At 38.4% G+C, this 27231-nt stretch overlaps 1 protein-coding gene across 1 annotated transcript in view; it reads left to right on the forward strand.

Moving 5' to 3' along the window:
- AGPAT5 (1-acylglycerol-3-phosphate O-acyltransferase 5) overlaps nt 1–27231 on the forward strand; it is a 61375-nt gene that overhangs the window by 29152 nt on the left and 4992 nt on the right. Inside the window, exons 5-6 of the mRNA XM_076332912.1 lie at nt 4153–4243; nt 13569–13730. Coding sequence (XP_076189027.1) covers nt 4153–4243; nt 13569–13730 — 253 coding nt within the window. The remainder of the gene's footprint in view (nt 1–4152; nt 4244–13568; nt 13731–27231) is intronic.

Raw genomic sequence — 27231 nt, forward strand, 5'->3', positions numbered from 1 at the left:
TAACAACATATCCAGCTGACACTTGATATACTCAATCTGCGTGTTTTATAAAGAAAGTTAAGTCTTCTGAAGAGCAAACTATTCAGTTTGATAAGTTAAAATGTAACTTATATTTCTTTTTATCATGCATTGAGAGTAGGAAATCTGCATCCTGAGATGTGGGATTTAACCCAGTACAGCCAATATTTAGCTGGTTACTATGTGTTTTGTTTTTGTCATTCATTCAGTCACAGAATAAATCTTTGTCATGTGAAGCAGTGCCAATCGAACAGTAAAAACCTGGAGTGGACAGATACATTAATACAACTGCTGTAAGGCTTAATGTAATTATTTTGTCATGTAGTTACTAATTTGCAAATCCCTAACAACTTCTTTGTAAATCCTGGATGTCCTTACCTGCTTTCCTCACATCACCTTTTGTATTTTGTTCCAGTTATACCCGATATGCTTTCTCATACCATATCTTTTTTAGTTATTGATCTGAGTGTTAATGTTTCTCATCCAGTTCACCAGAAGCATGTCTTCTAGGCAGTGGTCTAAATGGATTCAGGTATGAATCTGTCTAGTTGACAGGATGCAATAATAATAATAAAACTAAGCAAATGCATTGTTTTATATAATTTTGAACTTTGTAAATAAAAATATTTCATTGTTTTCCCCTTGTTCACCCACCCGGGAACAGCACAGTAAATGCAAGATATCTATAGTCAGTAGTTACCACTTCTTCACGCCCTGTCTTCTTTTACAGTGGCAGGTACGCTGTCCAGGACACCGTCCAAAGGCCTGGCCTCAGCCAGGTTTTCTCTTTATCGCCTCTTCTTGCTGTATGTTCGTGGTATCTGTGCTGACTTTGTTCTGTACCCCAGGGACTCGTGTGTTACTTCGTGCCCCTTTCCCCTGCTCTACCCGTACCAGCTCCTTTTGTGGCACTCTGATCTATCTCAAGGACTTCCTCGGCTGCCCTACTCCCCCCCTCTGGAAGCACGGCGCCGCTCGGTGCAGTTGCTGTTTCTGTTTGCCTGGGAGACCTTGGCAACACCGGGGAAATGAATAGAGTTGCTATTCGGGTGGAAGCAGTTACCATCATCCATTCGTTTCATTTGTGGATTGTGGCAAGTTCACTGACATTACGCTGGGGACTCTGCAGGTAACCCCTGCCTCTTTTCTGGTTTTCTGGCTCCACCGAGAATCAGTAGGGTTCTACTAAATGAATCTTCATCCCCTCTCTGAAGCTTTCAAATTGATGAGAGATAGCGAGTGTATTGACACCTACCCATTACACAGAAACAGGCATGAAAGTACCATGTAACTGAACATAGGGACCTACTCTGCTTGGGTTAAAATTGGTATATCAATGAATCGGGGACTATGGTAGTACAAAATTTTCTATGCCATTTTGAACATGAGCATTGTATTTTGCAGTCACTGCGATAAAGTGCGTAACTTTTATGTAGCTAATTGCCCTAAATGAAAAATTCTGTATAAAAAATTGCCTTAGCTGCAGCTAGTGTTTCTAGGCAATTAAAATGCTCCTACAACTCAACAGTTCTTAATCCAAGTTCAAGGGAGCTTATTTAGTTATTAAAATCTTGAGATTTGTAGTTCTTATAATCTTAGGAAATAGTGCTTAAGGATTTAGCTTCTGCTGCCCATGGTGGGAGAAGAGAAAAGACAGTTGTACAAGTATATTTGGTAGGCTGAATTGCACTGGCAGAATATCTTTGTCTTGTGCAGGACTGTATGTGAGTATAAGTAGGACTTCTATTTACATTAATGAATTTTACTCAGGTAAAGTAGTCCTAATGAGCTACATATTAGGTCTATATATGCTGAATTTAAAGCAAAGGCCACTTCTCTGTCTTGTTGGTATGCTTTCAATTCAGAGATACTCAGATTCTGGTCAACAAACCTGTTCGCCTGCTTGTGTGTTAGAGGTTTACAAGAATAATTAAAATATAATTTCAACCCCTGCTTGTATTACACACTGTAGGACTGGAGAAAGTAGATACTATTCTCTGTTGTGTAATCAGCTTTCGGTGGCTGATTATCTGCTTTGAAGACTGGTAATGTTGCATGCTTTTAAGTGCTGACCTCTGTACCAAGAATGGTGTTCCTATCCTGTGTGCTTCACTTTCTTTGCTCTGTCAGTTATTACCTGTTACAGCCACTGTATTACCCTTTGGAGCTGAGCATTCAGTCTTTAATGGGGAGGGAGTAACCTCATCTTGAAGTACCATTTTAAGGATCCAAATTATGTGATTTGAATATAAGCACATTTATGGGGAAAAAAAATGCATCTGGATTTGAATATTATGCCCTTTCCAGCTAACTCTGAAAAGTTTTACTTAGTCGCTTAAATATCTCAACAGTGTACTTCATAGATGAAATGTATACATGACTGGGGGAAGTGTGGACTGCAGCTGGGTCTAAGGATTCCTGTACTCGTCCCTGTGCTTATGCTACTGTCATGTTATAAAAAAGTAAGCACCTTGCCTCTTAAACCCATTTTCTTTTGTTCTTTCCCCACCAAATCTGTATACATCTCGGGTTTCTGCTGGTCCTTGAACGTTCTTGGACTTCACCTGCCTCTGCAATCTGCCGGTTCTCCCTCTCCCCAAACACGCCATGACGAGTACAGCCTTTCCTCTAGCTCTCTTCATTCCACTCTACTGACACTGGTTTTGCCATTCTTAATTTTTTTTTTCTTTTTCCCCTGCCAGATTCTAGGCTATGTACTCAGTTCTCCTCTTTCTTGATCTCCTGCTGGCTTCACTGGTTGGCACAGTTCCTAGATTTCTTCCCTCCTCTGCATTTTAGCGCATCTTTCAACCTTCCTTACTGTGGGGTGATTCTGGAGAGTTCGCTTGCTGGGTCCTGTCTTTCTGCATTTGGCCTTTTCTCTAGCTGTTCTGCAATCATTAAGTGCAAATACCAGCACGCTCTGATGTTTTGTGTGCCAGAAGCACAAAGTTATATTCCTGTGTGTCTCTTTCTGAATTTTTATTTAACTTTGCATCTTTTCATGATGTGTACTCCCACCTGTCAGTGTCTTCCTGTACTCACTGATAATCCTCCTTGGACTGTTTTGTAAACCCACTATCTCTTTTTCTTTCAAATATTTCTTGAGACTCATTTCTGCAAAGATAACAAATTAAGTATTTAGTCTAGGCACAGTAGGCATGATTTTACTGTGAATGTGTCATGTTCAAGTCCATGCTAGTTACCATTTGTGGCTGTAGCCTTTTCTTCTGCAGATGAGCCCCCAATACGAAATTTTCACTGCTTAAGTGATGTCTTGCATCAACTTTGTAGGTAGGAGATTATGCAAGACACACAAAAAGAAAGAGAGATGGAAACCTCTGTTCTGTTTCAAAAGCAAATGGAAAATTCATCAAATTTGACTGCTTCTATTCGGGTACATAATTTTACACTCAGATATGCAGATACTTAGGCAACCTTTACCTGTGTAATGATTTGAGAACCCATAGACAGTTGTTGCTGAAGAGGCAAGCAAACTAATTTGCTTGGGAAATCTAACCTTGCAGACATGCATGCTTAAAGGAATGTGACTTTAACGTTCAAATTATGCTAAACTATGAGTTTAAGTTCATAATGTATTTAATATCTAATACAGTGAGATGCATAAAGGCACATAAGGTAGCTGATCTATCATAATTTCAATTAATAGTATTTCTGATTATGAATGGAATTAAATGTATATTTCAGTATAAGGAAAGACTAGATGCAAGATCAGCATCGGAGAAAAAAATATAGTTTAGGTCATCTGTGACATACTTGACTGTCTTTTCAAAATCTCCTCTTATCCCACTTAACAAAACCAATACTCTTGTTGATATCAGCTGCTCCTGACTTGCTCGCTTTTGTTGACACGTGCTATCTCCCTTCCAAAATCACCTGGGCAACTTTCTATGGTGCACATTCAAAGAAAATTATTTTGAACCTCGAACAGTAAGTTTCTTAGAGCTAAGAAATTTTAGCTCAAGTATTCTGATTTTCTTTGGATCCTTACAGTAATCGATGGTGTGAACTAAATACAATATGGAACTATCAAGTGATGATAATCTCTGTAAAAGGAATTGGCTTACATTCATTATAAGAACTTGTCTGTTTTGTTTCTTTTTAATCCCACAGATGTATTTAGTGATTTTTCCAGAGGGGACTCGTTACAATCCAGAAATACCAAAAGTCATTGCAGATAGCCAATCATTTGCTGAAAAGGAAGGTAAGCAAAAAAAGTTTTGAAATAATTCTTTTGTTAAGGTGTTAATATATGTTATATAAAATTGTTATATAATATGATGATGATCTCACCTTAACTGGACTGTTAAGGCTGCCTGATTTATACTTAAGGGTTAGAATAGCATAAGCCAGTGTTTCTCTTACCACAGAGTAAGATGAGAGTAGCTTATATACAGACATTTCATGCATTTCACATTGTACACGAGTATTAATTCTCAAGAAAACTCTCTTTAGTTTCTGTCTGTATCTGTGTATTTATGGACACTTCTTTTCTTGCTCCTTCAGGGACATAAGAATTGCCGACACTGAATCAGGGCAGTGTTCTAAGTTGACATTATAGCTCCAATTACAGTTGTTACTCAATATAAAGAGTGTTTTGCATAGAGGTTGTTGTGCCTTAGAAGAAAAAGTCTTCCATCACTTAATTTTTAATTACTGTTAGTACTACCATAGCTTTTTGGTTTTGTTCCTCTCTCACCTTCCCGTCTCACCCTTCCGTGGTTGAACTTCATTCTGTAGTCGCTTTGATTGTTGGCGTCGTCTCTATAACCACAGATGGAATTACTTCATCTTTGGAAAGGCTTGCAAAAAAGGGTCCCAAGCTTTTTCATTTTTTCTCACATCATATGCACAATACACGTAAACTTTTAAGTCCAACAGTTCAGTGAACATGTTTCCTGGTTTTGTTTTTTCCTGTTGACCAAAAGTGAAATAATTCACTCTGAAGGTAAACAAAGAATAACAAATAGGTCTGGTAAATTCATTCTGTGACACACTGAAATGAATTCACAAGTCTGTGAATCAGCCTGTTGATATCATCAAGCTATTAAGTATTGTTAGCTCTTGTCCAAAAGGATATATGCTTTTCTTCTTCTCCTTGGGAAGAATGGAATTTGTTTGCGTGTATGAGGAGGAGAACTTAAGTCATAATGTATTTATTCATTGCTTCAGTTTCCTGTCGGAAATGAAAGTCAAATGTTTCATTTAGGTTGGCGATTCTTTGAGAGCTCAGAGGGGGTGTTTGATAGGGGTTTTTTTTCCTCTCTCCTCCTTTTTCAGGGAAAAGAAAGGGCTCTCGTCATTATTGTTATTTTAATAAACCTCTTAATTGTATCTCTACAGTCTGCAAAACAGTAAAACACTGCTTTTGTGCTTTCCAAGCACCTGTTCGTTTCTTCTAGTGCTTTTCTCTCCGGTATTAGTCTGCTTTTATTTTGTAAGGGTTACTCCTTTTAAAAACTCTCAAGACAAATATTTATTAAATAAGAAGCATCTCCAATTCTAGTGCAGAATCCTCTTGATCTGCTTTACCCCACTGCTAAATTCTTTTGTTGTTGGTCTCTCCTCAACTTTTTAAACGGAGAGAATGGGAAGCAGTCTGCATGGGACCCTGCTCCCCTGCATGTTCATGCAAAGATTGATAGACACTTGACTTAGAGCATCCCTCGTACAAGCACGCTGAGAAGCAGGGATGGCTGACACTGAAAGCTGCGTACCAAACTATTTTGACAGCTAAGAGCCACAAGGCACATACTAGTACATCGGGGAGCTGTGAGGATGGGGAACTCCGCATGGCCGCTGGCAGGAGATGACGACGACTCCCCGGGGTCCCTCCATGGCGCTGTGCAGTGGTGCTGGCCCCGGCTTGCGGCTTCCATCCAGCAAGCCCCAGTGCCACCATGATCCTGGCTGCTGGCCATGTGCTGGGGCTGCAGGACAGGAGCCATGACCAAACGCCTCGCCAGTCAGTCACGTGTAGATTGAGCGGTGGCCACGCTCCTTGTCGGCATGCGAGGGCTGTTATGTGACACTGCTGAGCTGAACTAAAAACGCACAATTGCATGCTTGTCTAAAAGATCCCAGAGGCTTCTTATTTCCTACAGTTTTAGGAAAGGTAGTAATGCCCAGTAGTTCTGCCAGTCAGAGGAATGAGGATGTACTGCAACTTACAGTTTAAAATTTGCATTTCATTCCTCGTGGGGATATAAAGAAGTCTGATAATTTAGTCTTGTCGTCTTAGTATAGTTGTTACAGAGCACAGTGCTTCAGTGTTGGCTTTACAGACATGTAGGGGAATTTTTTTTTTGTTTTATACCTTGAAATGCAAGCTTTATAATGATTTTTTGCTACATTTTTGCACAATTGTATGTTGAGAAAATAGTGCAAGTGTAATATTGGAAAAAGTGGTTTAATTAAGAAGAATTAAACTTCAAATTGATGTTAGGACCAGAGATATTGTACCCAAAGGTAACAAAGCTATTCCTAGAGCACAAGCATAACTCATGTTTATCATGCTGTCTGAAATATTTTTGACATAAGTGTGTATATATGTTTTAGTAGTTTTGCAGAGTATGAAAAGGTTTTGTGGGATTTGTGCTTACTTTTACTCTCCATGGGCTGGATTCTGTTCTAGAGAAGGTTCATTGGTTTAGGCAGAATTAGTGGGCTGAACTTAATTACCTGGTCTTCATGTGACCAGCTGATGATCTGCATCTCATATCTTGATGTTCTTTTTAAGTAAACACCAGTTTTGGACACAGTTACTGCCTCTTTACAATTGGTCCTAGGACCAGTTACCAAAAAAGGATTTAAAAAAAAAAAAAAAGGCTTAGGTTGACATCCAAAGGAGTATTTTGATATTGCTGGTTTCAACTATTATGTCTTTCCTCATTGATATGAATATATAAATAAATCTTATCTGTCTATGAATAGGATGGAAGGATATCAAATAGCAAAAGAATTTAAAGGTGATTGAGGTTGCCCTTGAAAGACAGGCAACTTTTCAAAATACTGATAATACATCATGTTACAGTTTGTTCTGCCATAGGACTTGGGTTCTACACAAAATCTTGACTCCTAGCAAGAGCAGATGGTTTTCTTCTTTCTGAAACACAGGCAAATCAAACACACAGCGTAGATCCAATAGATCTGGCTCTATCTGGGTATGAGTGTTGAGACTGAAGGCTATAAAGCACAGAGAAACTTCTAGGGAAGGAGTAGGACCGTGTACTTTCGTACTATTTTTAGAAATAAATAAAGGATATTATACAGTAAAAAATCAAATCCATGGACTCATCTTTCAAATTTGTCATTAACTACCTTGCCAAGTTCAAGTTGAATGTACTGCCAGGTTTTTGTTTATTAAAACCAAAGAATGCCAAAAACTTCTAGAGGTAAAATTGATAAAATCAGGGCATTAATATTCATAGTTTTCATGTTGGAGACTGACACATGCATATCAGCCTTCAGCACTGATAGATTTGACACAGCAAAACTCTGTTCTAATTAATTTGAACTCTATCTTAAGTTCTGTCCACAATTGTATTCAATGAGGTACAGAAAGTTGCTTACTTCCAGGAATACTGGTTTTATGGTGATGAACTGAGAATGTTGTCATCTAAGGGTAATGCTAGTACCCTCAGAAACTGAAGATTACTCATTCTGTGCATTTTACAAGTAGCAGAAAATTCCAGTCAGATCAGATTCTTACCCAGGATAGAACAGGAAGCATTTTAAACTCAAAATACATTTGTTTAAATGCATTGGAGAAGGAAAAATGTGCTTCCCGAAGTTTAAAAACAAAAGCAAAAATTACCTCTCTAAAACGAAACTGTTTGGTTATTTGTGGTAGGATTAATGCAGGAGTTATTCATAGAACAAGTTAAATTCTGTGGAGTTGAGAAAATTAATCCAGTATTTATCTTTGTTGGCCAAAATAGCAATATTTGCTGGGGTTTCACAGCCACAGCAAACCACTTAAGCAATGTTGCCAGAATATTAGATGAAGACGTGTCAGGTTTTCTTGTTTCTGCTGGAGGCAAATGAAACTCACCACTTCCAAGCCGATGGGGATATGTGCCATGTAGCTGGATTTGAACCTGATACACCTAGTTGTCCTCTCCTGATGGAAAGGGAGTGGCTGTGTGAGATGATTCCAGCAATTGCTAACAGGACGGCGCTCTCTTTCTCTGTGTTTCAGTACAGTTGGTGACTCATGTTTCTCATGGGACATCTTGTAAGATGTCTCATAATCAAATTAAATATTTCTTCCTCTGCTCTCCTGAAGATCTAAGAATGTGACAGCATGTGCTTTGCTGCCCTTGACTCCTGAGCTTTTGCCTTCCAACTTCCAATATTTAAGTATATAGTCAGTAGTCTTAGCTTAGAGTTCGTTTCAGTTTTCCATTGTACGGGAGTAGTCAGCTAACATGATTCCCATCTTCAAAATCTGATGCATTCATTCAGTTGACTTACACATTGGTGACCCCGTTTAGGCTCCGATCTATTAGTTTAGGCATCTTAAAAGTGCAGCGATTCTTCCACACTAGTCAGTGGGCTTGAGTTGCTGAATCCAGGAAATTATAATATGTAGGTGGCACTCATATTTTCATAGGGATTTAACTCTAATCTTGTCATAATGTTAGAAGTGGTAATTTTTATTTTATGTATTTATTTCAAACTGTAAACTTTTTAAGGTTGGGTCTTTTTAATGGTACTGGACTATAGAACAAAATTTCTATAAAACCCACAAAAGACATGATGATTTTTTTGTACCAGCTTCTGATATAAAATTTGTTCCGTTTTTATATATTCCCAAAATACAAATGTATAGATTTCTGATCATTTTCTAGTAGGTAGACCTCTATAATGTTCCAAACAACCACAAATTTCTCAGGTTTAGTAGAATATGAATGTTATCTAAATGTTAAGAAATGGCATTTTAAAAATTTGAAAATAAATAGGAATAATCCAAGGCCCTCCTACTCCTAATGTTACTAACTCTGAAAAGTCAAAGAGAAGGGGGTAAGAAGCTTGTTAAATTTAACTTGGCTTGCTTTTGCTGAATGAAGACAAAACAATCTTCCCTGGTGAAAGGCATTTATGGAATTTTGTATTAATGTTTGACTTCTAACAAAGGTCATTTAATCAAGCAAACATTTCAGGTATTCATTTGTTATCTCCCTTGTTGTTATGCAGAAAGGTTGCAAATGTAAATGTTTTTTAATGCTAAGTTTATCTTGACTAGTATCATGCTTTCTGCTAAGATGTTTGTACGTGCAGGATATGCTTATCTCAAAATTGCTTTTACAGGTCATGTAAAAAAGAGGTATTTCAACTGAGCTAATCGAAAATGTTTCCCTTCTAGATCTTGGCATTGGTTTTAGATTGTATTTTAAAGCAATCTGAAGTATTTAATATCCATAACTGTTACTTGGAACTGTCTCTAAAGAAAATCGCTTTTGGTGATATTTTTTCCACACACTTTCATGTAAGCAAGCTTGATGTAAAAGTGCACAGTGATATGTGGAAAGGAGAATATAATTTTAAAAAAAGAAGGAGGGGGTACCTTGAGTAGCATTTGAGAGATGTACCGTTAGGATGAAGAAAGGATTTCTGTTATTAAAAGTCATCCTTAGGAAATGAAGTTTAGGAAAGCAAGAAGCTACTACATACTCTTCTTGAGGGGATTACTTGCATTTCTTGTACTTTAGTTCATGGTAACAGAAAACACTTTTTACAAGAGCATGCAATTTTTTAATACTGTCGTCAGCTGAGTCCTATTTATGTAAGCCAATGGAATACAAGCATACAAATGGATGAGCTCTGCCACCATATGTCATTTTGTAAGTCTTACACTGGACTCTGGTTTCAATAAGTAAGGCTTCAAGCACTGGGGGCATTCCAGAAGGCTGGTGGGAACTCAGTGTTGGGTGAGCACATGGGACAGTAACTGCAAAGCTTTCAGTCTAATATCACTCCTGCACACACATACACACAAAAAAGGAAAAAAAAGGAGAGAAAGATCTAATTGGTATTGAAATCAATTAATTGTTTTTCACCCTGCTTTCAGTTTTTGTATTACTGTCAAGTAACATGGTTTTATAGGGGGGAAAAAACCCTCAAACTAATTCTGACATCTACTTTCAGTGAGCACATAACTTTTGTTGATGAAATGTGGTAATGCAAGTGTAATACATATAGGGTATTCTTAATTTAGAGCTGGTTTTTTAATTGTTTTCATTTAAAAATGTGGTGCATGCACATGTCAGGGATACAAATATGACTAATGGAGTCCAAGTCTGAAAGTGTAGATGGCCTGCCTGCACTGAACAGCTCTGTGAGTTTTTGGCCTGGATGAAGGGAAGAGGAAGAGAGATCTTCTCCACTGAGTTGTACTCAGCTATTATATATGTAACTTCACCCTGAGAGGTTAGATAAATGGTGTTTTGTTTGGTGTTTTTTGTTCTTTCATGATTAGATGAAAAATTCAGTTCTGTAGACATTAATGATTTGGGCCTTTGTACTTCCCAAACTAAAACCTTACTTTATTTCGTTCAGTTTTCTTGCAGACTTTCTGAAGTAATTCTGCATCTTACTATAGTCTAGTAAATGGATGATATTTGAAGTACCATTGCTTACCATATTTCTTCAGATTTTCACATTATTTTCATAATTTTTCTTTATCATTTAAAAATTAGCTAACATGGAAGAGCAAAGCTATAGCATTTTAAGATAGAGTATTACGTATTAGACATCTAGTTCATTTTCTTTGGCATTTAAAATAAAATCTCATGACCTCAAATACTTTGACAGAGAGTCCTAACTTAGTATTGCACAACATTAAAAACAGTTTAAGCACAGTGTGTTTTGTGAATTAGGTGCAGGCAGCTTGCCAAGGTAACTATACTGTAACTACTTGGGTTTAAATTCTGTTATGTTGATTTTAGCAAAGATCATCAAGTAATTGCAAGAATGTGTGGTTAATGTTTTTTATAAAAAGGATTCTTTAAAAGGATGTGCTGAACTTGTGTTGTTGCTGCATGTTTGTCATGCACTGGAGTGTTTCTGAATAATGGATTATGGACTTTCTTTACTGATTTTAATTAGATGCATACTCATACTTAAACCTTCAAGAGTTCACTCATAGAACATGGAGTAAGAGGGGCTTATTCTACAGTTGCACTTCACAGATTGTCACTAACCATCTTCATCACCAAAACTGGCCATGGATTCAAAAAACTCATCAATTAATAGTTCTAGATACCTAAATTAATTTGTCTAGAGGATTCAGTTCTCACTGAAGCCTGTTTTCCCTTTTTCTTCCCCACAGTAACAGTTTGGTTATGGGGAAGACGAGATGGGCAGGAAAGGAATGACAGTGTTTTTAGGATATGTTGGGAATTTGGATCGACAAGAGTTGTGATGAGTGGAATGTCCACACTAATATTGTTGCTGACACAACACTGGAATATGCAGTGCTTCATTTACAGAGTAAACATTTGGAAACATAACATAATTAGCTGTTTGATGTAACAGTTCACAAGCTAAGAAAACACTGCCACCATGTTATGCTTCAAAATATTTACATGATCCATATAACATTTTGCATAGACAGTTATCGCTATTGCCGGTAAAGCTTAGAACAATGACTTCAGAAGGAGCGCTAGTAAATAACCTTTTATCTCTGTGTTCAGACAAGGAGATTCTTAGCAAATATTAAGAAATCAAGGTAATTATTTATACTGAAATTTTCAACTATAAGAATGTTAGAGCAGTTTAGAAACTAGCATTATCTTACAGCGTTCAATAGATATTTTCATAATTTTAGATCAAAGTATGCTTTGCCCAACAAGGGAGAGAAGTTCAGTACAAAATCAGGATGTAATATAATATCTTTTGAATTGATTTTGCAAGCAGAGAGATACCAAAAGCAACACCACAATACTTTGGTTTAGAAAAATTTCTGCTTCATCTATCAGGAACCAATAGCACCAATGGACGGTTCTTTAAAAATGGACTGAAGAGTAAGCCAATGAAAAATAAGGCTAGAAAGGAATAATTGCGATTTTATTCTGATACTTCTCTTTGAGAAAGATACATACCTTATAGCAAAATAGTGAAAATTTTTGCATAATATACTTTTTTTTCCTAGAAGCACTTTCAAGTAAGTGTGGAAGAGCTGTGTTTAGATCATGAAGAGGTTTTGGGGGTTTTTTTGTTTGTTTGTTCTCATTTTGAAAGTCATTGTATATAAAAATTCTGGAAATAGAATAAAGTTTATACTTTCAAGCCCAGTGTATTTGTATGTTCTTAAGTATGCTCTAGGTGGAAGTGGTCAGCTGAAGCAAACATGGATATGAAATACTGTTGTTAAGATTTGCAGAGTGCTCTTAAACCTGACGTTCTTGTGTCCTTGACATACACATCTCTGTGTCTTGGCCTGGATGGTTAAGGACAACAGTTGATTTCTGTGACTATGGTTTTGTTAGTAGCCAAGTCAACTGTAATATGTTGTTCGCTGGGAAACAGAGAAGGTTTCCTCCTTGCTGTCTGTTCTCGGTGCTATATTTTCCCCCTCCCTGCTTAGATTTCTGCTGGGATGGTGAGTTAAATCGGCCGCTGGGAGGTGGGTGCCAGAGCAATACAAGGTTAGCAGCAGGAACAAGTACGCAGAAGAGAGTGGTAAAGGAAACAACTGCAAGGATAAAGTGGAATGTCCCATTTTCTGTAGCAGCAAGTCAGTGGGCTGAAGCTGTCTTGAGTCTAACTGCTTTCCCCTGTTCTTCCCCGAAGTGAACGCCCTCAGAGTAACCATATCTAACATGCCAGAATGTGCCATTAGGAGAAGGAAACAAAAGCAGGGAAAGCTAGAATCTATAGTACAAAATAACAAAACATATTGAAATTTCTGATAGCATGGTAGCTTTGGAGAAATGTAGCATCCTGTTTAAGCATGTGTAGTTTAAGACAACCACTTTTTTGTTACCATCCATGGGGCAGTATTAGGATTCAGGATGTTGACAAAATTGGTTTGTCCTTCGGAAGTAAAATGCCAGATGAGCATTAGATGTGGTTAAAATTATCTGTGCTTATGCCTCACCTACCAAATCTGTTTCTGATACAGAATTTCAGGAGGCGATGTCCTGTGCGTTTAGTATTTCTCAGTTAATTTGCTCTTTTTTTACCTCAGTGGGACAAACAAACAGTAAAGAGAAGTGCTGTTTCATCGCTTATGAGCCACATTAAAACCATCACTGCTTCTAGAGCAGGAGCTGTAAAAAGGACTCTTTTGTTGAGCAGCCTTTTTGTCATTAATATCCTTTAGGATTTCTGTTTCATCTTCTACATGTGCTCAGTAGAGCATATGCAGTGTGCACACGCTCTCTCTCTCAACTGAGAATTGAGATTAAAAATAGACCCTTTGTGATTTTGAGTGGGGGTTCTGGAGTTCCTGGGCATGATGTTTCTTTTGTGAATGTAGTCCAGTTTACTTTCAAACACTGTAATTATTTTTTCCCCCCCCTTAGGACTTGCTATATTAAAGCATGTGCTAACACCACGCGTGAAGGCAACTCATGTAGCCATTGACACAATGAAAGACTATCTGGATGCAGTGTATGATGTGACTGTAGCTTATGAAGGTACTGTGGACCACAAAGGGCAAAGAAAACTGGCACCATCTATGACAGGTGAGTTGATGTATATTAGACATGCTACAGCCATATGCTTGTTAATATATAGAACCAACTTCAGGTGCTTCGTAACGCTCTGACGATAATCTCCACAGTGCTTCAGCCATCTTAGCATACCTTGGTAGGGCATTGTTCATCAGTGACTAGGCTTTACAATAGTTACCTGTGACATTGCTGCCCTCCCCTGCCCTATTCCACGCAGAGAATATTTCTGTAGTCAAATTCTGCACACGAGTGCTCTTTGGAGTTAAAATGAACTTGGGGCCGTAGGCAGCAGGTGCCATTTACCTTCATGTTTCTTCTAGCACTGGGATTTGGCGTCATCGTAAATTCTCTCTCTCTCTTTCACTCTGCTGTGCTACATATGTGTACATGTGATCTAAGTGCTGAAATGCATGTATTTTTAAAGGGAAAATGTGTAGTAATAGCATTTTACTAGCAATTTTTCAAATTGCTACACATACCCAGTAACCTTACAAACACTTAACAGCATTTTATGCAAGTGGGCTTCACTTGCTGTAGTATTTTAAACCACCTACAGCACCTTAAGAGAATGCTGTAAATTAGTTGTATGCTCCTTGAGTAATCTAACCAGAAAATAAGTTCTGGGGTTTCTGTTGGGGAAAACTCTGGGACAGAGAGCTTCAGAGTTTGCTGGTTTTTGATTGTGCTTGGTGATGGATTGATTTTTTTTTTTTTTTTTTTAAAAAGTAATTCATTTACCTGCACTGTCACTGGACGGCCAGAAGTCATCTTTCTTTCCAATTGTAGTTGACGTGTTACTCAGCCATATCTGCGCCCGACTGTCTGTTGCTAGCTGGCTCAAAGCGGTACTTTTGAGTCTTTCGCACTATTGATACCAAGTGGGGAAAAAAGCCACAGTAGTTCTACAGAGCTGTTCAAACTTTTGGGCAAGGGATCAGTGTTGGCTGAGGGACCTGCAGGGAACATCTTAGCTAACTCCCTGCTCGTCAGCTGGCCCGGCGTCACTGGCACGTGTTCCTTCTGCTGCTAAAAATAATTTGTAGTGTGGCTGTTTCCATGTCACTTCATTAGCAGGTGTAACTCCTTGAGGTAGTGTAAAGTTCACATGAACTTCTTCCAGGTGCTAGTTGCTTAGAAGTTCTGGGATTGTCTATTTTCACGTTTTCACCCTGTTAAAAAATTCTTCTGGATAGGTGAGCAACAAAACTGTTAACACTGTGTATTAACTCAACACTTGTGTTGTACTGTAAGGTCTTAGGATGGTTTTATTTTATGTACGTTTTGTTCCCAACAGGCATTTCTTATGGCTAAATATCAAAAGTGCTTTTTATGATTTAATGTTTTTTATTTATAATTTTCTTTTGAACTTGATTTTACAGATTTTATTATTTAAAGCTTTTAAATTTTTTTTATTTTATTTTTTAAATACCTTATGACCCTCTTACAGACTCCTTTGAAGACTGGGCAGCCTCCCTCTTGTCCTGTCACCCAAGCCGTTTCAAGACCCCCTTCAAAACAAATAGGATTGTTTCCCCTTCCCTGCAGCATATTTTGTTTCATGACTTAATTATTAGGCAGTTTCAACCATTCTCATGCTGGACTTCTCACTGCCTGATGGTTAATTAAACTATTAAAATGTCATTACCTAATGATAAGATGGCAAATGTTCAAATTCCTTATAAGACCTCTTCACCTATTGAACCTTCCAGTTTGCATGAAGCATGATATAATTATGGAAAGGGAACCAACAAACTGAATTTCCCTGTTGGCTGTTTCTTGTGTCCGGTGTCAAGTGGTAATCAGATGGTTTGGGGTGGCTACTCCACATCCAGCCTTTTGGAGGCTCCACAGCAGGCAGTCCAGGCATATCTTTCAGCCACCCTTAGTGTTAGGGCTGGGGTAATTACTGTCTCAGCCTTGGGTAAAAATAAAAGCAGTAACACAGAATGAAGTGCAGCCAACCAGTTGTTACCCATTACAGAGTAGATAAATGAAATATCCATCCAGGGCATTCCACGCTATTGTGGCAGTCACATGTATTCCATATAATATAAATTATGTAGATCAAGGACACTTTATAAATTACAGTGTGGAACGTAGCTGTCGTTCTTTTAGGCCCTCCAGACACAAAGTGGAAGAAAAACAATTTCTGTTCTAAGAGGTCAAGATCATTTCGCCATTTGTTATGCAGAAGTCCAACAATTGGTCTGTTCAGGAATATGATATAACAAGAATTGAATTGCACGTTGTTATGCATTTGAGATTTTTTAGCATTATTGCTCTTTTACAGTACTAAAATGAGTTATAAAGTGTCATTTTCATGTGTGCATTTCATATGAACATTTCATATTTTTGTCAGTGCTGAATGAGAATTTTGTTTTTCATTCTCATCGGAATAAAATGACAGTACAATCCTGGTAATTTTTAAAAGATAAGGTTGACGTGTCTTTTTCAATCTAGCAACTCTGATTGAAATTTATTGCATGGAAAACAAACTTCTGATAAACAGAACTTTACTCGAGGACTGTATTTCCCATAGTATGACATTTCCCATGTGAATGAAATCTGAATTCCACACAGACATAATGTGTTTCTTGAAATGCATTTTACTTTCAGTTCTATAAATCTCAATTCCTCAGAAGAGCCTGTGCCGCTTCTGGAAAAACCCATACTTACCCAGGGATATGGTCAGCTCTTGGCTGCTGTCTTCAGTAGTAAACAGAGCAGGTTAAAAGCAACATTTTAATGACTGTGAGTAGTACTACCATGCTTTATCTGAGAAACTGTGTTAGTAAACTGTAAATGGGAAAAAAATTCTGAAGAAAAAATTAATTGCATTTTAAATTTTGTAATATAGTGTAAATAGTCTTTCTTAGCAAAGTAATAGTAATCAGTGTAAATAGTCTTTCTTAGCAAAATTGGATTTTTTTTTTTTCTTCAGTCCAGCAAGCTTAAATATCATAATGTTGACTTGCTCAACAGGATTAAAACAAAACATAGTATACTAGCAACTGGAAAATAGACATTCACCATCCTTTCTGCATTAGTGCTTTGAGAAGAGCAGTGAATGCCAGGCACACCTGATAGCATGGTACCTTTTTAGAGCAGGCAAATTATTATAGTATATCCTTTCAAATGTGTTGAATTTTTTGTCACTATTTATGCATTTTAATGTTTTGTTGGCACTTTCCAGCTGCAAGTTGTTTGTTTTAGAAGACATCAAATTTGATTAGTCTTAGACAGGGATTAAGATTAGATTAGCTTTAGACAGGGATGTTGCTTTCCGCTGTTGCTTCACATCCAGTTGTGACCAATGGATGCAGTTTTTTCCCTACCATTTATTCATTATTCATTCCTTTTCATTCCAACAAGTTTGGATCTCGGTACGTTTCCAGTGGAAGCTTGTCTTGCACATGGCAGCCTTTCCAAAGAACAGCGATTTCCCACAGATTTCTCCCCTCTCACTGCTAAAGATGGTTTGTCCAGATCATTAATGACAGAACGTGATGGTCCTGCTTAGGGAGGACCATGCTGCTAGACAGTGTTTATTTGTGGTCAGTGGAATAAGATGCAAATAATCATATGGGCACTGCCGCACAGCTGAAGTGTACCTCGGGTACTGAATTCTAGAAGAACTGTTTAGAAGAGAAACTTGTGCTGGATTTGTTGATATTGTTTTACTACACTGTCATTAAGTAAAAGGTAGAAATAAGCTTGGGAAGAAAGAATGAGTACCTAGTTTTCCCCCTTCTGAATGAATGTCCTCAGTGTTCACATCCAGCTTTGCCTGGTGTTAAGGGGCAGGTCTCGTGGGACGTGGGAACTGTTGTCATTCTGGCACCTGAAGGACCATTATGTACACATCTACATCTTTATTATTCTGCCTGAAGGCTTTAACATAACCAGATGGTATTTATCTGGCCATTGTAGATGAAAGAGTGTGTGAAATAGCAACATGTGACAATGATAAACACGGAATAAAAATAGCAAGTACATGTAGACTCTGTCTTAAAGAAGTCAGAGGAATTCCTGAGAATTATTGACTCTGCTGTATATCAATTCCAGAACAGACACTTTGAAAGCATATGTATGTGTGCATTTCTGAAAATCCGTACATCACTTTGATCGGTATAATTTGAGGAGGTCAGACTGGCCTAACTTCCCTAGGGGAAATTACACTTTTCCAAATGCTTGCACTTTTGTTAGGACCCAGTTAGACAGTGAAGTACAGGACAATAGAAAAGAAACTGGAGCAATAGAAACCAGTCTTTGTCTGGTCTGTTGCCCAAATTTGATCACATCCATTGTCTTTCAAGGTCCAAAGAATGATAACAAGCACGTGGTTATTGATATGTTGAAAGAATTAAAAAACTAAATTAACAAACTGATAAATCCTAACAGGAATGTAAAACAATCCAAAGTAAGATTTATAGTGATCAAATGACTAATAATCTGTTCAGATCTCTAGCTGTCATGTTCTTATTGCATGAAAGAATATTGAAAAGTAAATGGCAATTATTTTAGAGCAACCGAAGAAAGGATGCAGATTAGAACTGAGGCTGGACATCAGCATTGGTGAAATTTGCATCAAGTGTGGGATGGCTTTTTGACATGTATAGTAAATCTCACATCAAGAACTTGTCATTCTGCATCTGTTCAAACAAAATTTAACTACCTTTCATATTTCAAAATGTCAATTTTCCATTGAAATATTTGGAGGAATTTTGATAACAACACTAGTTGGCAAGGTAGTTCTGTGATATTCTATCATACATTTTTCCTTTAAAGGAAAACCCTGATTTTATTTTGTGTAAAATACTAAAATACAACTTTTTTAATAACATGATTTCAGCAGGTACCACAAAGTAAGTAAACTATCATTCAGTTTTGAACTGAATGCATTTTCACTTGTCCTCCATAGGGCTAGATCTCGCATTTTAGAACCCCTGTAATTTCCTATTAAAAGTAGTTTGAGTAACACAAAGGCCTATCTGTTAATTTGTGGATGACTTATTTGAAATGGCACTTTGAACACAGATGTGGACATATGCATCAATATTCGGCAGATAAGGACGGTCTGGTTAAAGGCAAAGTATTTTCATACTGTAACAATTAAACATTGTACTTCTGCTCGAAAATAATGACATTTCACTGAAGAGCAGCATCAGTTTATGGGCATGTATGCAGGCCTTGCTGTGGTTCTTCATAGGACTCCAAAAATTGGAGAACGTGAAGGTCAGTCTGAGCATGAGTAGCACCTTTGTTTCTTCACCTATCTCAAAACAAGGAGGCAAAGATGACTATTTGGAGTCCCCGTAGCCCAGTTTCTTGTCTCCACCAACAACCAAATTTGGATGCCTAAGGAGGAGTGTAAGAATAATGCAAGTGTAAATGATTCTTCCTTTTCCCAAATCAAAAACACCTGTGGGCGCTGCATCTGTATGTTAATAACACCCCCTCAATGGGGGTAATAACCCCCTTCAGCATCCCTGCGAGCCAAGAGTGTGTGTTCCTCTGATTGTAAACTAGGACCTTGTCTATCTCGGTTATTCTCAAGCAGCTCCTACTGAAGGTAGGTATCTGTAGCTTCCCTTTGGGAATTTGTGGTGAGAAAGCAGTCATCAGAAAACCTCTGCTACACAAAGAGGATTTTGAAAGTATTTGCACTGGAGATTCATAAAATTACCCTGCGCCCTGGGCCTCATACACATGTGAGAGGAAGCATTCAGCTCCCCAGGCAGCGTTTATGTACAACAGCTCGAGGAACTCCTGATCTTTATGCAAAAGTGTATCTAAACCCTGAGGATAACAAAAACAACTTTAATTCCTTCACACTGTCAGGTTTGGCCAGAAATATGTTGCTGCTTTTGAGAGCCTGTGTTTATTTCTGCTTTTTTTGTGCATCAGAGTCCTTTTCTTCTACTCCGTTTGTGGTACTGTTCTCTGTTTATCAAAACAGACTGTCTGAAGCAAAGGCAAAAAGATCAATACTAGCAGTACTGGCACAGTTCCTAACAGATCCTGTTTATTTGCTGGAGAGAGCATTGTTTTGAACTGGTCCAATCCTTGTATCTTTTCTTGCCTTTTTTTTAATTGCATATTTCAACTTTTTTTTCTACTTCTGAAACTTTAAAAATGTTCCAAGGAAGACACAGATACCTCCTAAATTCGCTCCTTTTCAGTTACCAGCAGTGGGAGACCCTTCAGATGTAATCCACACACCTAACCTGATCCAGGTTTTGTTGCTGGCCCCCTGTTGATCAAAACTGTTATGCTTTTGTAGGAAACCTCCTGCTAACTTGGGCAACAGACAATATTCACAAATTGTTATAGAGCAGTACAAAGGCTAGAATGCATCTGTTAGAATAACAGATTAAAGCCACTTGAAGATTGTTTCAGTGAACTACAATGCGCAAGTACTATGGGTCTTCATCAAATACCATCTTGTTTCAGCAAGACAGCTTACAATAACAGTCTGCTGCTCTCCAGTGCTAATACCAGCATAGAAAACTATATGTACCATTTTCTAATAATAATTTTAAAAGATTCTTTAGATCTGGGCATCTTTAGGAAGGTACAGATATGTGATTATTTAGCCTTGAATTTGCAGGATTTGTTGAGTTATAGTTCTTATCTGCCATCTTTAGGATTTTTTTTTTTTTTGGTAAGCAGTCATACCCTTCCCTCTGCTTCCCTTCTCCAAACTGAAAATTCGGCCTTTTTAATCTCTCCTTGTTTGTAATGCAGGTGCTTTTTCTCCTTAAATGTTTTAGTTGGCCTTTTCTGTGGCCTTCTCTGAGTTCACTACATCCTCCTTGAGATACAGAGTCCAGACCTGCACACGGTATTTAAAATGTGGATTCACGATCTTTTTATATATCTGCAAAGTGACTCACTTTGCCCTGTTCTCAATGTGCTTGTTGATGCTGCCCGGTATTTGGGGGGATTTGGGGCTGCTGCTGCACAATGAGAGGATGGTTTCAGAGAAGAGTCAGTGACTCCCAGATTATAACCACCAATTCCAAGTTAAGCATCATGTACTCAGGGTTTCCATTATTTTTCCCCGTGTTTGTTTACACTGAAGCTCAGCTGCCACATTTTCACCCTGTTTGCTCAGCTTTGAGGTCCTTTTGGAGTTCAGCCAGCATTTGACTACCCAAAAGAGCTTAGGATCTTCTGAAAAAGATGTGAAAAACTGGAGGGTTCGCTGTTTGCTCCCTTCTTCAGCTCATCAGTCATGACACAGAATAAAATCAGTCCTAGCGTCAATCCCTGGAGGACCCCAATTGCTGTGTCTCTTCCATCCTGAAAAGTGACCATTAAGTCCTTCCATTTGCTTCTTCTGCTTTGAGCAGCTTTTGGTCTATAAAACATCCATTTCCTCTAATCCCATGGCAGCTTAATTTCTTTAATAGCCTTCAGTGTGGAACCCTGTCGGAGGCTTTATGAAAATTCAAATATATCATGTCCAGTGAATCCCCTTTATCTGCCTGCTCCTTGACACTGTTGTAGAAATCCAGCAAATTGGTGAGACAGGATTTCCCTTCACAGAATCCACGCCAACTTTTTTCCAACAGACTGTGATTATCTCTGTGCTTAGTGATCTTATTATAGACCCTGCTATCGGGGATGTAAGACTCTTTGGTTTGTATTTCCCAGCATCATCTCTAAAGCCCTTGTATGTAGAAGGGAAGCTCTCCATTTTTCTGGCACAATGGCTGCTTGTGATGATAGGTTACACATCTTTGTTTTTAAATTCCACATTTGAGAGCTTTTGGATGAATGCTGTCTGGTTTTGGTGACTTCCTGACATCTAACTTGTTTATTTAGTCTAATACTTTCTGTCTGTTTACTTATTGATCTAGTTCCTTTGAGTGATCTGGTACAAAGAGTGCAATGGGTGTAGGAATCAAACATTTTCAGCAAGAAAGAATAACGCAAACAAATATTTGAGCTTCTCTTGCATGGGCTTATACTTTACCATGAGTGCTGCTCTTCACACCTTTGTCATCCAGCAGTCCCACCAGTGCCTTAGCTGGTTTACTGCTTTTGACAAATTCAAAAAAGTTAAAATTGTTAGAGCGTCCTTTGCATTTTTCAAGTTCCTTTTTAGTCCTCTTAATTTTATGTTTACATTTGGCATGAGCGGTTTTGTGGCTTTTCCTTATTTGGACAAGCTTTCCATTCCTCAAAGAGGAGAAGGTAGGAATATAGTGGTAGCCTCCTTAATTTTCCCGTTAAGCCACACAGGTGGGTTTCAGACCCACCCAGACTTTTTCTTTTGTAGTGTTACACATCTTTTACCTGGGTTTCTAATGCAAGGTTTTCTGGGGTTTGGTATTTAGGGGGTTTTTTTAACAGCCTCTAGGCTGCCTCCTTTTCGACTCTTTCTTTTAGGGTGTTTTGACGCTTTGCCTTCCCTCCCCCCCATTACATGGTTCCTCTAATTGTGCGTTTGTGTGCTGTAGACTCTTTCCCTACAACACTGAAATTAATTGTATTGTGGTTGCAGAGCACTTCTCACTAGCACTGTGCACCACTCAAGACCACATCAGGAATGGCATCTTTTCTTGTGGGTTTTGCAACTAGTTGTTCCAGGAAACAATCTTTATTTTTCCTCTCTTCTCCCCCCCCCCCCCATCCTGATGGATGTATTGATGCAGTTCGATAAAGGTAGCTGGAATCTCACACTCCTGCTACCAGTCCTGAACTTGCAGCGCTCAGTCTGGCTTCAGTTTCTGATCATTATTATCAAACTTACCAGGAAGTCATTTAATATATCTATCTAAAATATATTTTATTAGAGTCTGGGATTTCCATCCACAAGGATTTCATTGTGCTTCTGTCTCATTATATAAAGCTATTACACTTTATATAATCCATCACGCACACTACCATTCCCTCACCTGCACATCCGATTCTGCCATTCCTATAAATCTGGTAGCCTGGTAACGTTGCACGCTCCTTCACGGTCACTGGGATACCTGCCTTACAGGGGTAGTCTCTTGGTGCCAATAATTCTTGTTATCCTGTCTTCATGTTTAGGCTTCTCATGTTGGTGCAGAGGCACTTCTGAATTTTGCCCTCACATTGAATTTTAGTCACATCCACCTCATATGTTACATCAGTCCAAACAGGTTGCTTTTCCTGACCTTTCACTTTCCCCAACTGCTAGTTGAAATGCTGTCTAAGAACTTTTCGGTTTTCACTGCCAGCACCTTAATAATGATTCAGGTGCGTCCCATTTCTCTTCTCTCAGAAGGTCCCCCAGCTCCTAAGGTGCTTACTCCCCATGCTGTGTCCCTTGTGGTTGGATGGAGGCTCTGATCTCTGCATCCATCTCGGGCGTTGCACAGGGGATTGGCAGTATTTCTGAGAGTGCTATTCCTCACGTCCCAGGCTTGTCTCTGGGCTGCAAGCTTGAATTTAGCCTGCAGAACATCCCCTCCGTGCTTCCCTACATCAGCAGTACCAGCAGGTACTGGTGCTGCCCGCTCCTCCACTGCTCCTCAGGTTAACCTGTCTAAACAACCTTCGCCGTACCCTGGATGTTTGCCTTCCCGTCTAGTGCCGCTTTGCTGTACCACTGCTTTATTTTGTTGGAGCAAGCTGTGAAATAGTTTCCTGTCAGCTCAACTTGAGGTGATGGAAAGCGTGAAGCTGAGAAACAACGCAGCACTTAAATTTATGTTTGTTTTGCCAATTGATTGTTAATTTGGTGTACGAAGTAAATGAAAGTGGAGAGATGGGATTTACTTCTTTGAGGAGGAGATAGTTTACGAACTGCTTTGGTACCTGAACACTTAAGTCCAGACTAATGAAAATTTTAAAAGTGGAGAAAGCATCTACAGTTCAGAGAGGAATATCTTTGCTATCATGGTTTTTGCCTGTGTATGCACCACAACTTGCAATGTTCTGTTACTGAAGAGGCGTATTCTTACAAGTTTGAAATACTAGTTACTTAGAATAAATATGTTATTCAGATTTCAGTTTCCTGTGATATCACTTTCAGTTTATCACAAACATTACTGAAATCTGTTAAAACAGGAGAGAATTGGAGGCTCTTTAAGTGGTCATGACTATGTCAGGCTTCAGTTTGTCCTTTCTTAATTTTGAAGGTCTTTGGCAATAATTACGTTGCAATAAAAGAGCCAATGTAGGAGGTTGAAATCTGAGCTACTTTATTGCTATCATATTTAAAGTGCATCTAAAAATAGACTTCATTAGTAATTGAAAACTGGAATATCTGTTTGAGTGTAATGCCACTGTCACAACTTTCTTAAGGGGCAAGGCAAATAATTTGGAGTGGTGGAATGAACTTCTGTGGTAGCATTAAGGGGAAGGTGGTCTGAGGCTATTTGTATGTCCCTTCTCAGTTACAGGTACATCTATGCTTTGGACCCTCTCTCCTTCCCTCACTTTCTCTGGTAATGCTGGTAATTTAAAACAGAATTAATTGGCTTTTGAAGGTGAGGAGTTGAATACTGGTAGAATTTTGTGGAAGACCCAGTGAACAAGACACCCTCCCAGAATGTTCGTTTGCAATTAAAAACTCTGTGGATCCGATTCTTTTCCTGGAGACTGTTGCACCCTGTTCATTAATCCTAATTCTGCACTGAACCCATCAGTCCTGTGTTAGTGTGAACCCTGTCCTGCAGGAGGGCCACAACGTCACAGTTTAAGAACAAAAAATGCTTGATCCACGTTATTATTTTCAATTCCTTCCTTCTGCTGTGGTTGGTCACTAGAGGCATTATAAACATTCTGCACTTGTATCTGCTATTTAGCCAGATAGAAAGTTTTATTAGGAAATTATCTCCCACACAACAGTCAGTCCACTTGGCTCCCACAGAAGTTGTTAGTGTTCATTTAACCCAAATCATACTCCGTTCTTGATTGACTAATGCTGTCCCCAATATAATGTTTGATTATCATGCATGATTTGCACTTAGGTTTTGTCTTTTGAAAGAAAGTTCAGGCTTGCTTGTTCCTGCTGTTAATTACAACAAATTCTGGCAAGTTTAGGGATCTGAAAAGCCTGTCAGATTTTGGCCTTAAGGGCTAGTGTCCCTGAAGTTGGATGTAATTTGCACATAATAAATTGCTTCAATAAGATTTTGTTTCTTAGCTTAATTACGTAAGTCTTTGGGGAGTTAAGCTAATGTGAAATTAAGGGTCATGGGACCACCACAAACCTTTAGAGTTTGTGGTGATAAAATCCAGCTGTTTCTTCTCAAAACCAACCTCTCAATATATTGTTCTTATCCACTGGTGTTCTTACGTGATTGCAGTGACATTGTGCCTCTAAAAAAAAAAAAAAAAAAAAGAAAAGGATTAGTTGCATTAAACCCTGACATGAATTGGATAATTAAAGACTAGTCAGATTCCCTGACTAGCTTGATTGTATGCATTACAATGTCATCTACAGATGTCGTGGATGCCCAGGCTTTGGATAAAATGGCCTTGAATCGATGGGTGGGAGTCATGATCCTCTCTAGGGGAGCACCTGCAGTTACAGATCCCACAGCCTTCAGCGAGACTGTACTAAGTCTCAAACTGCAAGGGAGGGTGAGGCTGTGGAGAAAGGCACTGGGATTTACAAAGGTGGGAAATTAAGATGAAGTTTTAGGATCTTCACATATGGGGACTCAATTTAGACTGGTTGAAGACGACCAGTGTGGGATGTTGTAAGAATCAACTTGCATTGGAACTTGGGCATAAGGTAGAAAACCAGCAGCAACGCTTAGATATTTGTGGAGGGTTTTTTGCTTTCTAAGCAGATTTGTAGAGGTGGGGGAAGGTCTTTCTTTTGAAATACTTATGTCTTATTCCTGTTTTGTTAATGAGAGCTTATTATTGATAATGTACTCTGTTGCTGTCTTTAAATGACCAAATATCAATATTTTTATAAGCAGCATAACATTAGTTTTAAAAATACCATATAGCTATTAATAATGCTATCTCATCTAACTTAGAATTTTGCTTGGTTTATAATTTTCCTTAATAATTTATAACTGAGATTATAAATGACATCACGAAAGAGTTGTTTGTTCCTATACAGAAGCATATGTGCTACGAAGTAAAAGAAACATACACTATACAATGCACAGAATGTTTCAAATATCTTTTAAAGCTAGATCTTCAGCCCTAGCTGAATATGCATAGCATAGATGCTTTTTATAGGAGTCTAGTACAAAAAAGACCGTATCATCTGGCTTCCAGGCATTTGTTTTCTAGATACAGTTTTGCATATTTTAGAATGCAAAATAGGTAATAGGTAATGCCACTCAAAAAGAGGATTTGTACATCAGTGAACTTTATAAGCATTTAAGACATGGATAATACGTCCGTCATTTTAAAATATTAATAGCATGTTTTTAAGTGCTCATATAGTGAATGACCTTCATATAGTGGCCTGGATAGTACCCTCAGAGAAACAGATCTGGAAAATCCTTATCATTAAAAGCAAGAGGAAAAACCTGCTTTCAGATACATGAGCACTGATTTCTTCGTGGTTAGTAAAAATGTTGCACATAAACTTGAAGACAGTCTCTATACCTACCGTCATTCTAGACCTCTAAATACTTAACTTGCCTGCCATCTAATAGCTGTAGCTAGGAGGCGGTTTTACCAGAAACTTTAGTGACAGTTGTGTTTGCTTCTCCATGGCTAAGAGGTGGACTTGTTTCTGGTTGGAGCCCTCAGCCATTTCTTGAGTTGATGGTGCATGGGCCACGTTGCTGCCGTTACGCTACGGTGCGGTTCAGCGAAGGGCGCTCTCTGCCTGAGATCTAAACAAAATTGCACGCAGCACCTTACAAATTCCTGAATCAAAATGCCATAAGACTTTACTGATCTCTTCATCTCTTCTCCTTCCCTCCCCCTCTACAAGCACGCAAACACATTTGCATGAACAGGCTTTTAAATTTCTTTAAGGCAATCTCTAGTATATGATAAGGATTGCTTTTACAGCAAAGCCCTTAAAAACAAATAATCCTGTAAAGAAGAAAAACAAGTAGGGGGATATCTGCTTGGCAGACAACAATAAAGATGTAAATGCAGTGACCATTATTTTGCACAGTCATTCCTCAAGATATCCCTAACAGTTATGGGTCAAAGTCTTCTGTACATCTGCAGTGCTGTCCAAAAAACGTCAACAACCTAGAAGGACCACCCAGTCTGTGTTACATTTGTTGCCTGTCGGTATTGTAGGAAGGCACTTCTGGTCCCTTTTCAAAATACGAAGATTGTCCAAATTTCTAAGGACTTCCATCCTCACACCATGCATCTCTTTGTACAGGGGTGCTGATTACTACAATACCCCTTGCTACTGATAAATGCAAATTATTATTAATACACAAATACTGGTGGGTTTTTCATCCCACGTGCAGTATTTTTACCACTTGTTAGTTGTAAGAAATCCCACAAGGCTATTTGAGTAATGGAGTTTTGTTTGTAATTGGCTTAATGCTTGCTTGCTAAATTTTTCTAGGGACGAATTGAGGAAATGGGG

This window comes from Aptenodytes patagonicus, chromosome 3 (genome assembly GCF_965638725.1).
Source record: "Aptenodytes patagonicus chromosome 3, bAptPat1.pri.cur, whole genome shotgun sequence".
NCBI lineage: Eukaryota > Metazoa > Chordata > Aves > Sphenisciformes > Spheniscidae > Aptenodytes > Aptenodytes patagonicus.